The sequence below is a fragment of the Loxodonta africana genome, chromosome 25 (genome assembly GCF_030014295.1).
Source record: "Loxodonta africana isolate mLoxAfr1 chromosome 25, mLoxAfr1.hap2, whole genome shotgun sequence".
In the NCBI taxonomy this organism is placed as follows: domain Eukaryota; kingdom Metazoa; phylum Chordata; class Mammalia; order Proboscidea; family Elephantidae; genus Loxodonta; species Loxodonta africana.
In genome coordinates, this window is record NC_087366.1 from 29,585,527 (window position 1) to 29,601,052 (window position 15,526).

General features: G+C 37.2%; 1 protein-coding gene across 2 annotated transcripts in view; it reads left to right on the forward strand.

Annotated features, from left to right (window-relative positions):
- Positions 1–9,458: 9,458 nt before the first annotated feature.
- The window catches only part of ANKRD45 (ankyrin repeat domain 45), a 35,584-nt gene continuing 29,516 nt past the window's right edge, over positions 9,459–15,526 (forward strand). For both annotated transcript variants that reach the window (XM_023549279.2, XM_023549278.2), the window contains exon 1: positions 9,459–10,194. In XM_023549279.2, the coding sequence (XP_023405047.1) occupies positions 9,870–10,194 (325 nt within the window). In that variant the 5' untranslated portion in view covers positions 9,459–9,869. The remainder of the gene's footprint in view (positions 10,195–15,526) is intronic.

Below are 15,526 nucleotides of genomic sequence, written 5' to 3' on the forward strand. Positions count from 1 at the left end.
TTTTTTCCCCTTTGGAAAACATAGCTATTTTTCATAAGCTATGTTTTTTTTTTTTTTTGTATTAAATATACTATTGTTGTTTTAAGATGTAGTAAATAATTGAAAGATTATTTAAAGATTTCTCAGTTTTAATGTTTAATATGGTGGGCATTAGTAGATAAAACCCACGTAAACAAAAGTTCTTTGGGAATCTCATTTTTTAAGCGTGTAAAGGAGCCTTGAGACCAAAGAGTTTTGGTTCTGGTTAATCGTGTTAGTTCTGGGCTGATATGGAAATTAAGCTCCTTTCAAGGGTGTTCTTAGGGTAGCTTTGAGTATTTTTGGCCTGAATCATATTTCCAGATTTGATCTAATTTGTCTCTAAACCTCTGAATTAGCCTGGAATCAGAATGATCTCTAGATGCAGAATAATCTGTCTGCAGTCAAGTGTCTGATGGTAATAGAGTAGAAAATCATTTGCTCCGACCATTCATAGGAATATTATTGTTGTTGTTAGTTGCCCATTGAGTTGGCTCTGACTAATTGTGACCTTATGTATAATAGGATGAAACATTGCCCAGCCCTCACAATTGGTATTGAAAAAAGAAGAAATAATACCACTACCGTCTTGTATTTATGATTCTTGGATGATTTTGCTGGAGGGTTGATGAAGTTGATGATGATAGTAGACATAGGTTCCTCTTGTTGAGTGCTCACCATGTGCCTGGGACATGCACCATCTAATTTATTTTACTTCTCAGAATAATCACATAAGCTAGGTCTTAGTGTTAGTCCTGTGAGAGATTAGGTAAATTACCAAATATTATTCAGCTAATAAGTGGCAGAGTTAAATTGTGAACTCAAGTCTTTCTGAGTCCAAAAGTCATCATTCTTGACTATAAAAAGAGCAGGGACAATTGCAAGCCTGACTTGGAACACTCTGAACATGTATGACCCATCAAGAATTGTGGTAAGTCTGAGGGAATGCTCGCCATCACTAGCCATTAGAGAAATGCAAATCAAAACTACAATGAGATACCATCTCATCCTGGCATTACTGGCACAAATAAAAAATACAGAAAATAAATGATGTTGGAGAGGCTGAAGGGAGATTGGAACTCTTATGCACTGCTGATGGGAATGCAAAATGATACAACGATTTTGGGAAATGATATGGTGCTTCCTTAAAAGCTAGAAATAGAAATACCATATGATCCAGCAATCCCACTCCTAGGAATATATCCTAGAGAAATAAGAGCCATCACATGAAGAGACATATGCACACACATGTTCATTGCAGCATTGTTCACAATAGCAAAAAGATGAAAACGACCTAGATATCTGTCATGGATTGAATTGTGTCCCCCCAAAATATCTGTCAACTTAGCTAGGTCCTGATTCCCTTGTATGATTGTCTTTCATTTTATATTCTGATATGATTTCCCTATGTTGTAAATCCTATCATTATGATGTAATAAGATGGATTAGTGGCAGTTATACTGATGAGGGCCAAAGGATTAGATAGTGTCTTAAGCCAATCTCCTTTGAGATATAAAAGACAGAAGTGAGCAGAGAGACAAGGGGACCTCATACCACCAAGAAAGCAGTGCCAGGAGCAGAGTGCAGTCTTTGGGCCTGCGGTTCCTGCGCTAAGATGCTCCCATATCAAGGGAGGACTAATGCATCACAAAGACCTTCCTCCAGAGCCAACAGGGAGAGAAAGCCTTCCCCTGGAGCTGACACCCTGAGTTTGGACTTGTAACCTACTATGATAGAATAAACTTCTCTTTGCAAAAGCCATCCACTTGTGGTATTTCTGTTATAGCAGCACTAGATGACTAAGACAATGCCCATCAACAGATGAATGGATAAACAAACTATGCTACATATGTACAATGGAATACTACTCAACGATGAAGAACAGTGATGAATCTGTGAAGCATCTCACAACATGGATGAATCTGGAGGCCATTATGTTGAGTGAAATAAGTCAATCACAAAAGGACAAATATTGTATGAGACTACTACTGTAAAAACTCATGAAAAGGTTTACACATATAAAAAAAAAACAATCATTGATGGTTACAAAGGAGTGGAGGGGTAGGGATGGAAAAACACTAAATAGACAATAGATAAGTGGTGACTTTGGTGAAAGGAAAGACAGTACACAATACTGGGGAAGCCAGCACAGCTTGTACAAGGCAAGGTCATAGAAGCTCCGTAGATACATGCAAACTCCCTGGGAGATCGAATTACTGGGCTGAGGGCTGTGGGGACCATCTTCTGGGGAAACATCTAGCTCAATTGATATAACATAGTTTACAAAGAAAATATTCTACATTCTACTTTGGTGAGTAGTGTCTGGGGCCTTAAAAGCTTGTGAGTGGCCATCTAAGATACTTGACCAGTCTCACCCTGTTGGGAGCAAGGGAGAATGAAGAAAACTAAAGATAAAAGGGAAAGATTAGTCCAAAGGACTAGCAGACCACAACTACCACAGCCTGCACCAGACTGAGTCCAGTACAACTAGATGGTGCCTGGCTACCACCAATGACTGCTGGACAGGGTTCACAGAGCTGGAGAAAAACGTAGAACAAAATTCTAACTCACAAAAAAGACCAGACTTACTGGCCTGACAGAGACTGGAGAAACCCTGAGAGTATGGCCCCTGGACACCCTTTTAGCTCGGTAATGAAGTGACTCCTGAATTTCACCCTTCAGCCAAAGATTAGACAGGGCCATAAAGTGAAATGACACTGAAGGGGCACACCAGCCCAGAGGAAAGGACTAGAAGGCAGGAGGGTACAGAAAAGCTGGTAGTAGGGGACCCAGGGTTGAAAAGGGAAAGTGTTGATATGTTGTGGGGTTGGTAACCAATGTCACAAAATAATATGTATACTACCTGTTTAATGATAAGCTAGTTTGTTCTGTAAACCTTCATCTAAAGTACAGTTCACACACACACAAAAAAGTTAAGTCTGAAAGTGATGCAAAAGAAGCTTAAGACTTAGTGTCTGCCCCCAGAGAGTTTGCAATCTAATTGCACAGATGTCTTAACACATTTTAAACAATTATAAAATAATACAATACCATATTTGGTAAATTGTACAGACTATATAATGACCTTTGGAGTTTGGAGAAGGGAGAAACCAGGGTGCATTCTAGAGAGGAGTCAGGAAATGCTTTAGGAAGAAACTTGGCTGAAGTAGGATTTGGCTAGTTGGAATGGAGGAAAAAAGGAATCAATTCTAGGCCTAGTAGCAGCACTATGTATGAAATACAAATTGGATGGTTCTCACTATCTTCAGGGTCTCATGTCTTAGCCCCCGCTGGGCCAGTGAGGAGAGACATTCCAGACACATTCTATCTCTATTCCCCAAGGTTTGAATATGAATATCTCTAGCGGAAATGTTCCAGAAGATCACAACTTTTTAAGAGGGTAACCAAATAATTTGTTGTTCATAGTACTAAAAGCATAGTTTTGAGCAGGAAATAGGATACTATTAGAAATGACACCAAGGGAACAGATATAATTAGAACTGTCCTGGGTACATTGGGACATATGTCAGCCATGCTATTAACTATAAACACATGCTGTCTAATTTTTGTTAGATTCCGTCTTGTTTGTTTCCTAATATAGTCTTCATTGTGGTTATTTAAGAGAAAAGCAAATAAAAGCTTCTGTGTTTTTCCAGACTGTGAGTTGTAACCCATTAGTGGGTAGGGCAGCACGCAGTCTAAAAAAAATACAATAGATTTTTTAAAAATCAGTATGTTACACGTAGTAAGTTACACTAAAATATTATTTAGTTTAATTACATGTAGGCAAATATACCATATATGCAGTATACCTAGCACAAAATATCCCGGGAGTAAGCAACTGACTGACAGAGCTTAAGTCATGTGTCTGCCCCAGGCTTGTCCTGAGATGGAGAGAAGGAGGAGCTTGCCTCTTTGGCTTCTGTAGTAGGAAGTTAGCTTTACCTTCTATTAGCGGATTTATCCAAAAGGGATATTGGAATTCTTTAAGAAAGTGTGTGTGTATGGTATGTTGGGAGGGCAAGGAGTTGGATACCAGATACCCAAAAAGGATTATAAGTTTCCAGTATATTTCTTCTATCAAATGGAGGAATCAGATTGAACAATCCCAAAGATAAAATTAGGACCAAATCTTACGGTGGTAGTCACAGTTGATTGGCTAACCCAGCTCCCATTCCCAGCTCCCATCTTCCTTGCTTGCTTCTACTATAGAGACTGGAAGACTGAGAAACATGCTCTTTTTGGCTTCTTTTGAAGATACGTATAGCCATATGGCACAGTTCTGGCCTTTGTTTACTAGGACTTGTTAGGAAAACTTTTGTTTGCTTTTCTCTTAAAGGAATGAATATCACTGGTACCAAGGATTCCACCTTTTTCTACCTTGAATGCAGACATGATGCCAGGAGTTATGACAGCTGTCTTGTCACCGTAGGCAACAGCCATGAAGATGAAAATCTTATGCCTGAGCATGATGGAATAGAAGGATAAAAGAGGCTTGAATCTTTACATTTTTGAGCTGCTGAACCATCTCCACTTTTAAACTTCTTGTTACGTGAGAAAATATCTCCAACTTTAAAAATTCAATCTTAATTTGGCTTTCCTGTTGTATGTAATCAAAGAATTCCTAAATTTAACAGTTTATAAATATTAAACACATCTAGTTAAAGAGATTAATGTAGGCCTATAGGCGCTCCTTGGAAACCCTATGGGGTAGTTCTACTCTGTCCTATAGGGTCGCTATGAGACAGAATCGACTCAGTAGCAATGCATTTGTTTTTTTTTTTTTAAATAGCAGAATGGGAAGATTCTAATATTCTATTGGTCTTAAAATGTATAATGCAATTATCTTTATTATCCCATTTCTTTTCTTTACTTCTTTATGGAATTAAACGATACTTTTCTTCCAGCACTCTTTAGACTGTTGTTCCTTGATAATAGGTTCAGAAAACTCTGGCCTACAGTATACTTCCTGCTTATCCCAAATGGCCTATACTTCAGCAAATTGACCAATTTTCTTGTTCCCAAACAGAGTTTGCAATTTTCACTTTGGTGCTTTTACTTATTGTATCTGTCAAGGTTTTCAAGAAAAACAGAACCGATAGGATCCATACACACACACAATTTATTTTTTCAGGAATTAGCTCATATAATTGAAGGGCCTGTCAAGTCTGGAATATGTAGAATGGGCTGGAAGACTGGAATCTCGGCAGAAGTTTTGCTGAAGTTTTGAGGCAGAATTTCTTCTCTGGGAAACCTCAATTTTTGTTCTTAAGGCTTTCCAACTTATTGGATTAGGCCCACCCATGTTATTGAGGGTTGAGTTAGGTGCCGTTGAGACGGTTCTGACTCATAGTGACCCTATGTACAATGGAATGAAACACTGCCTGGTCCGGTTCCATCCTCACAATCGTTGCTATGTTTGAGCCCATTATTGCAGCCACTGTGTCAATCCATTTTGTTGAGGGTTTTCCTCTTTTTTGTCAATGCTCTACTTTGCCAAGAGTGATGGTTAATGTTATGTGTCAGCTTGGCTAGGCTATGATTTTCAGTGGCTTGGCAGACATTGGACTGGCTGCTCTTCTGTAATGTAATATAATATAATCACCTCCATGATGAGATCTGCTATGAGCAGCCAATCAGTTGAAAAGGGAGTTTGTTGTTCCAGCAAGACTCACTCTTACTCTGGATCCTGCGTCTGACTCATCATTATCTGATCTCTGATTCTTGGACCGTGAACCAGCAGCCTACTGCTTGACCTGCAGATTTTGAGTTCGTCAGCCTCTGAACCCACGTTAGTCAGGAGAAGCCTCCAGCCTGATACCTGACCCGTGGATTTTGGGACTTGCTAGCCTCCACAACTGCATAGTCATTTACTTGAATTAAATCTCTCTCTCCCTATATATAAATGTTTCACTGGTTTTGCTCCTCTAGAGAACCCAGTCTAAGACACCAAGCATGATGTCCTTCTCCAGGGACTGGTGCCTTCTGATGACATGCCCAAAGTACGTGAGATGAAGTCTTGCCATCCTTCCTTTTAAGGAGAACTCTGGCTGTACTTCTTCCAAGAAAGATTTGTTTGTTCTTCTGGCAGTCCATGGTATATTCAATATTCTTCACCAGCACCATGATTCAAAGACATCATTTCTTATTTTGGTCTTCCTTATTCATTGTTCAGCTTTTGCATGCATATGAGGTGATTGACAATACCAAGCTTGGGCGAGGCATGCCTTAGTCCTCAAAGTGACATCTTTGCTTTTTAACATTTTGAAGAGGTTTTCTTTGCAGCAGATTTGCCCAATGCAATATGTCATTCGATTTCTTGACAGTTGTTTCCATGGTGTTAATTGTGGATCCAAATAAAATGAAATTCTTGACAACTTCAGTATTTTCTTCACTTATCATGGTGTTGTTTATGGGTCCAGTCATGAGGATTTTTATTTTCTTTCTTTTGAAGTGTAATCCATACTGAAGGCTGTAGTCTTTGATCTTCATCGGTAAGTGTTTCAAGTCCTTTTCACTTTCAGCAAGCAAGGTTGTGTCATCTGCATATCACAGATTTTTTTTAATACTGTTTTTTATTTTGCCATCATATCTCTATTTCTTTTTTTTCTAAATTGAACTTTAGGTGAAGGTTTACAGAACAAACTAGTTTCTCATCAAACAGTACACACATTGTTGTATGGCATTGGTTAACAACCTCATGACATGTCAACACTCTGTTCTCAACCCTGGATTCCCTATTACCAGCTGTCCTGTTCCCTCCTACCTTCAAGTCCCTGCCCCAGTCTAGGTTTGTTCCATGGGACTCTTCAGCCTTTGGCTGAAGGGTGAACCTCAGGAGTGGCATCATTACTGAGCTGAAAGGGTGTCCAGGGGCCATACTCTCAGGGTTTCTCCAGTCTCTGTCAGGCCCGCAAGTCTGGTCTTTCTTTTTGAGTTGGAATTTTGTTCTACTGCATATCACAGATTGTTAATGAGACTTCCTCCAATCTTGATGCCCTGTTCTTCTTCATGTAGTCCAGCTTCTTGGATTTTTGCTCGATTTACAGACTAAGTATGGTGAAAAGATACAAACCTGATGCATACCTTTCCAGATTTTAAACCACAAAGTATCCTCTTGTTTTGTTGGAACAACTGCCTCTTGGTCTATTTACAGGTTCCGCATGAGCACAATTAAGTGTTCTGGGATCCCCATTTTTCACAATGTTATCCATAATTTATTATGATCCACACAGTCAAATGTCTTTGCATAGTCAGTAAAACAGAGATAAACATGTTTCTGGTATTCTCTGCTTTCAACCAAGATTCATCTGACATCAGCAATAATATCCCTTGTTCCATGTCATCTTCAAATCCAGCTTGAATTTCTGGCAGTTCCCTGTCAATGTACTGCTGCAACTGTTTTTGAATTATCGTCAGCAAAATTTTACTTGCGTGTGATATTAATGACATTGTTGAATGATTTCCACATTCCGTTGGAACAGCTTTCTTTGGAATGGGCATGTATATGGATCTCTTCCAGTCAGTTGGCTTCCAAATTTCTTGGCGTAGACAAGTGAGTGCTTCTAGTGTTGCATCCATTTGTTGAAACATCTCAGTTGGTATTCCATCAGTTCCTGGAGCCTTGTTTTTCATCAATGCCTTTGGTGTAGCTTGAACTTCTTCCTTCAGTACCATCAGTTCTTGATCATATGCTACTTCCCGGAATGGTTAAACGTGGACCAATTTTTTTGGCACGGTAACTCTGTGTATTCTTTCTACCTTCTTTTGATGCTTCCTATGTCATTCAATATTTTGCCCATAGAATCCTTCAGTGTTGCAGTCTGAGGCTGGAATTTTTCTTCAATTCTTTCAGCTTGAGAATTGCTTTTGATTTCCTAACTCCAGGTCTTTTGCACATTTCATTATAGTACTTTACTTTGTCTTCTGGAGCTGCCCATTGAAATCTGTTCAGGTCGTTTACTTCATCATTTCTTTCATTCGCGTTAGCTATTGTATGTTCAAGAGCAAGTTTCAGAGTCTCTTCTGACATCCATTTTGGTCTTTTGTTTCTTTTCTGTCTTTTTAATGACATTATGGTTTCCTCTTTTATTGAGAGCAATCTCCTTTAAAGTCAAGTGATTGTAGATGTTAACCACATCTATAAAATACCTTCACAGCAACACCAATGTTAGTGTTAGATTAAATAACTGGCCTAGCCAAGTTGACATACAAAACTAACCATCACACTTATGCTATGCCATCTAGAATTCCCTTCCCTCTGACTTCGGAATGACGAAGTCTTGCCCATTCTTTTTGACTCAGCTTAAATGCCATACTCTTTACTAAACATATGATCTGCTTTCTTTCTCCTGTTTCTGCCTTTCCAGTTCTCCCCTTTCCCCACTTCCTTGTGAACATTATCCTGAACCTTATGTTCAATCTTGCTTTTCTTCTTTTTTTATGGTGTTACTGTATCTACGTGTATTCCTTAAAAATCATTTTAATTTCTTTTAGCTTTTTAAAAATGTATATCTCGATACATAATCATTTGGATTTACATTTTTAATTAATATAGTGCTAAGTTCATCTATCTTGTTGTATGTCTTAGTTAACTATTGTTATGTAACAAATTACCCCCAAAACTTAGTGGCTTAAAACAATACACATTTATCATCTCACAGTTTCTGTGGGTCAAAAATCCAGGCAAAGCTTAATGGGTGCTCTACATGGGGCTACAATTAAGGTGTTGCCTGGGGCCACAGTCATCTCAAGGTTCAACTGGGGTAGATACACTTCCAGGCTCACTCAGTTGCTGTTGGCAGAATTAACTTCTTTATGGGCTATTAGACTGAGATCCTTGCTCAGTCCTCAGATTTTCAGATCCTTGCTGGCTGTTGGCCAGAGGTAGCCCTCAGATCCTTGGTATGTGGTCCTCTCCATCAGAGCATGCAAAAAGAGCCGGGAAAGAATACCAGCAAGATAAAATTACACTTTATTGTAACAGATTCATGGAAGTGACATCCCATCACTATTGTCCTGTTCGTTAGAAGCAAGTCGTTATGTCCAGCCCATACTCCAGGGGAGAGGATTACCCAAGGGTGTGAATACTAGGAGGCAGAGATCGTTATGAACCATGTCAGAAACTGTCTACCACCACATTGTGTATCACTGTAATTTACTAATTTCAACTGCTACATACTCTTGTGTGAGTATACCATGGTTTATGCTCCTATTTGTGGGCATTGATTCCCCTCCCCCCCCACCACCTTGCCATGTTGTTGCCATTGTGAATGGTGATGGCATGGACATTCTTGTTCATATAAGAGGACCATGCTACTGAATTATTGCTACTGCATTGGAATCATTCCCAATTTAATATGTCTTCTTTGTAACTTACACAGCGCTGTTAGTAAGCTTTCACTAAGTATTACTGAGTGAATAAGTTCTGTCTAAATGCCTCCGCTGAATTTTTAAGGTCTTCATAATCTGGTTCCAATAATCTAACTGTATTTCTTCTCCTCAACATAGATCCCTGTTTCAGCAGATGGATCTCTTTAACACCCTCTTTCAGTGTTTTCAAATGAATCTAGCCCACATTGTTCTCTTTCTTCTCCTGCTTCTACTGAATTTGCTGTTTATATTACACATTTGCCCTTTATTATATATTCAGGCAGTGCATTTATTCATAGCAGATACACAGTAAACTTTATTGATTGGACGGATGAAGTATTTTATAAATATTTTCAATCGGGTCTTATCATCTCATCCATATTGCCTGTCAGCTGATCAAATAAAAATATATACATACATACTGATTTGTTTGAATAGATTTCTATTACTGTTTTTGATCTCAGGTTTTTCTGAAGTTAATGGAGTCAGAAGGAACCCCAGAGTCAGAGAGTTCAGAAAAATCAATAGTTTTCTCACAGCAAGAAGAAGAAGAAGCTGAAAAACCAGAGGAAATGGCCACTGTGAACCCCCTCTTACAACCTGCTCTCACGGGAAATGTAGAAGGTCTGCAGAAGATTTTTGAGGATCCTGAGAACCCTCATCACGAACAGGCCATGCAGCTACTCTTGGAAGAAGACATCGTTGGGAGAAATTTGTTGTATGCAGCTTGCATGGCTGGGCAGAGTAACGTGATTAGAGCGCTGGCAAAATATGGCGTGAATCTGAATGAAAAAACTTCCAGAGGTATTTTTTCTCTTTTCTCTCATCATTATTATTTAAGAATGGTTATGACTAGCCAAAGATACTATATACTACCCTTCAGGTTGGATAAATTGGATATACTTGTTTACATTTGGCATATACTATATATGCATATATATATATATATGTATATATGAATGTATGTATGTGTATACATGTGTCTATATCTATGCTAATACTGTAGAGCATAGTAGTTATGAACACAGACTTCCTATTTATTTAGCTGTGTGATTTGGGCAAGTCACCTAATCTTTTTTTGTCTGTATTTCTTCATCTGCAAATAAGGATAATAATTGCATTTTCCTCATAGGGTATTATGAAGATTAAATAAAATACTACATACAAATATCCTATCACAGTGCTTAAGGTTCCTAGGTGGAGCAAATGATTTGTGCTTGACTATTAGCCTAAATGTAGATGGTTCAAATTCACCTAGCGGTATCTCAGAAGAAAGGCTTGGCGTTCTGCTTTGGTAAAGATTACAGCCAAGAAGACCCTATGGAGGAGTTCTTCTCTGTAACACATGGGGTTACCATGAGTTGGAATCAACTCAGTGGCAACGGGTTTGGTTTTTTGGTACCACGGTACTTGGCACATAGTAAATTGGTACACAGTAAGTGCTCAGTAGTAATACCGTTACGTTCTCTTAGAAAATTTACTAGTTTTTAGCAGATGTTACATAATTAGCTCTTTTAATTCAGTAACTTGTGATTTTCAGATTACAAATGGAATACATGGTCATTGTAAAAAAGGGTGATCTCCAGCAAATAGAAAGTATATATTTTCTTCATGCTCACCTGGAACATTTTAAAATATTGACCATAAATGTTAGACCATAAAAGAAGTCTCAACAAATGCCAAAGAATCAGTATCATGCAGTTTTTGATCTCTGATCACAATAAAATAAAACCAGAAAATCTGTAACAAAAAGATAAGTGAAAATCTCTTATAATTTTGGAAGCAAAAACACAGTAATCATTTGTAGGTCACAGAAGATACATTGGGATTAAGGAATATTTAAATGGCAATAGGATCACTATATATCAGGACCTATGAGATACAACTAAAATTAAAATTTTAGTTTAATGCATGTATTAGAATATAAGAAACATGGAAAACCAGTAAGCTAAGCATTCATCTCAAAAAGCTAAAAAAGAACAACTATGTAATCCAAAGAAAGTAGAAAAAAAGAAATAATAAACTAACGACATTAAAAATTAAAACACAGTAGAGAGGATCAACAAAACCAAAATCTGGTTCGGTTAGAAAGACTGGTACATCTGAAAATTCTTTGATAGTATTGATCAGAGAAAGAGAGACCCCAAACAATATTTGCAATTAAAAAAAATAGAACGTTGGCATGAGAAAAGCTAAGATTTAAAAAATTCATTAGAAAATATAAACACATTCATGACACTGCATTTGAAAACTTGGAAGGAATTGACAATTTCCCAATGAAATATAAATGATCTGAATTGGTTCAAGAAAAATGGAAATCTTGACTAGATCAATGGATATTAAAGAAATTGAATAAGTAATCAAAATCTACCTGCTTCCCCTACCCTGAATTCATACTCAAATGGTTTTAAAGGTATGGTCTGCTAAACTTTTAGGGAAGAGGTAATTTGTAACTTATATAAATGTTCTGCAGAATATAAAGAGAGTTGGAAATCTGCTTACTTTATTTTATGAGAGCTATTTTTTTTTTTTTTTATAACTTTTGTAGCAAAGCCAGGTAAGGACAGTACTAGAAAGTAAAATTTTAAGCTCATCTCATTTAATAACGTAGAAGCACACACCCTAAATAAGATACTAACAAACTGAATCTAAGAATGTGTTTTAAAATATTCACTGGACTATGTTGGGTTTAAGGAGCCCTGGTGGCACAGTGGATTAAAGCAATTGAATCCTAACTGAAAGCTTGGTGGTTTGAAACCACCAGTGGCTCTATGAGAGAAAGATGTGGCAGTCAGCTTCTGTAGAGATTTACAGCCTTGGAAACCCTATGGGGTCACTATGAGTCAGAATTGACTCGACGGCAGTGAGTTACATCGGGTTTATCCCATTGATACAAGGATGGTTTTAACATTAGAAAAAAAATTAGTGTAATTCACTACATTAAAAGATTAAATTAGCAAAACTACATGATTATCTCAATAGATGTACAAAAGTCATTTGAAAAAACAATTAGCACCCATTTATGATGGACGCTCTTAGCTAAATAAGAATAGAAGGATATTTATCAAACACCTGAAGGAAACTTATTTAGTACTGAAACTTTAGAAGCAGCCTTTAAAATAAGAAGTAATATTATATGATATTCACTATCATGGCTTTCTTGTGTGATTGTACTAGAGGTCCTAGCAAGACAAGAAAAATAAATAAGAGATACAATGCAGCATTGTGCTGGAGCTGACTTCTACTAGCTTTCAGAGCTCATTGTTAAATACTCAGGAATTTTGTGAACTGGTTGACATCATGTTGGTAACTTGAAATTGGCCATGGTGGGAGCACATTCAGTGTAGAAATTGGTAAATGGTACAAATCTAGACTTTTCCAACACACCACTGAATATAAGCATTAAAAAAATAAAATAAAATAAAAGTTGCTGTAGAGTCCATTCCAACTTATGGCAACCCCATGTGTGTCAGAGTAGAACTAGGCTCCAGAGGGTTTTCAATGGCTGATTTTTCAAAAATAGATTGCCAGGCACTTCTGGGTGGACTTGAACCTCTAACATTTCGGCTAGTCGCTGACCCCATTAACTGTTTCCACCACCCAGGGACAAACAAAACTCTCATCATTCACAGACACATAGATTTAAACACAAGGTACTAATTATTAGCACTAACAGAGTTTAACAGTAATATTAGCATAAGATCAATATGCCAAATCAGTAGCTTTCTATATACCATCAAGATTGATTTAGAAAATGTAGTAAAAAAACTTAGTCACAACAAAACTGTAAGCAAGCTAGGAATAAATCTGACAAAAGAATTGCAAGAAATTTATGGCAAAAGTATAAAGTTTTATCAAATGACATAAAAGATGATCCAAATTCTATTTGTTTACAGGCAGTAAGATTAAATATTATAAAGATGGAAAATTTCCCCAAATTGATATATCAATCCAGTCAATATCTCAGCAGGGTTTTTCGTTTTTGTTTTAAATGCCAAGTGGAGAAGCTGACCCTAAATTTCAGTGGGAAAAATGATAAACTAATATGATTATTGAGAAGATTGGTTTTTTATTTGGAAAAAAGATAAAATTAGATACCTATTTTGTACCATGTACATAAATCAATTATAGGTTCTTGCATGATCTGAATGTGAAAGGCAAAAATGTTAAACTTCTGAAAAATAATTAGGAGAATGTTATTATATTCTTAAAATATTGCAGAGTTTCTTAAAACCAGACACAAAGACCGTAAACCATTAAAGGAAAACAGTGATGTATTTAACTATATAAAATTTAAAGATTTGCACAAAAAGATGCTTCAACAAAGTGAAAAGATAAGCCACAGAGTGGGAGAAGATATTTGCAGTACCTTCTCAAGAGAAGAGATAAATCATGTAAAGAGAACCCATTAAGTCAGAAACATTCAACCAATAGAAAAGTAGGCAAAGGATATTGATAAGCAATTCATGGAAAAGAAGCTCTCATGGCCAGTCAATACATAGAAATATGCCCAACTTCACTAGTAAAATGTAGATTTGAACAATGTTGCCAGTACTAACTTATCAGATTGGCAAAAAATTAAGTATCTGACATTAAGTATTGGTGAAGCTATGAGGAATAGGAACTCTTGTAGTCTGCTGGAGGGTGTGCAAATTGGTCCAGTCATTCTGATAACATTTATATAAAGATGAAAGTGGACATACCCTGTGATCCAGAATTCCATTTCCAGATATGTATCTTTGGGAAGCTCTCACACATGTTCACAAGGAGACATATGTACATGTATGTTTATTCAAGTATAGTTTGTAATAGTGAATAATTAGGAACAATCTAAATCAATAGGAGAATGGATGGATATGTTGTGGCCAGTTCATACAATGGAATGTTCCACAACAGTTAAAATGAATGAACTAGATCTTACAGTATTATAATGGATAATTTAAAAATAAATAAATAAATAACATCGAGATAAAAAGCAAGTTACAAAAGGATTCTATAGTGAGTTGGTTAAAGCATGGATTTTGAGGCCAGACTTTCGGAGTTCAAATCCCAGCTCTGCCACTACCTTAGCTGTATGACTCAGGCAACCCTTCTGTGCCAGTCCCTTGATCCACAAAAATGGGAATAATAGTAACATCTAGAAAACATACTACATAAAAGAAAAAGAAGAACCCAAGGTCAATCAGTATTTGGCAGTGTGCTTCTACCACTATTCGTGGGAAGTGGTCTGACTAGTTTATGTGAATATCACTGTCCTCTTGGTAGGTTTTTTCAGTTTGTGGAGATAGGTCTACAGCCTTTTAGAGCTTGATAATATATTCTAATATAATCCATTTCTTCACTCTGATTTGATGCTCACTGTGAAATCTCATTTGGCTAAGGAGATTCTAGAACAAAACTAAAGATACATTCTGATTTATCCTTGCTGCTTGTAGTAAAATGCTATAGGAGGGAAATAAATTGAGGGAAGAACTGTTAAACAAAAAGGAACCAGGACTTGATGATTCGGGAAATTCTAAGCCTATCCAGATGGCAAAGATGTCAAAATTAAGAAATTATTGTAGGAAAACATTTTCTAAAGAAAAAGTTGAATGTGTGACTCTACGACCCTTTGCTGACATGTTAGAAAGGTAAAAAGTTCAAAGTATTTAGACACAAGAGATTGAAGGTATGATTGAGGGTGTTCCCTCAGTCAACCCAGGGGACCTCTAGGAAGTTTAAGGGAGTTGTCCCTCAGCCATTTTAGCAGAAGCGAAAAATAGAGAAGATATTATCTCAGAAGGATTTGTGGACCTGGCTTATGTCTAACGGAGCAGATCAAATCCCTATCACATCCATGGGAGACCTACAAAGATCTTGATGATATTATATCAGAAAAAATACCACCAATTTGGACTGTGAGGGATAGAGAGCGTAACCCAACCTCCAAAATTAAAAAAGGCTGTTGGACTCCCAAAATTCTACTTTCAGAAAGCAGGCTGATAAAACTACTCAGCTACAAACACATGTTATCTTTCATGAAAAAAGAAGGATGGCTCAGAAGGTTGAACCTAGACTCAAGCGGGTAAACACAGAAGCACAGAGGATAGAGCTGAGAACCACGGCGGATTATTTCCAGGCCTTGAAACCTAGTGGC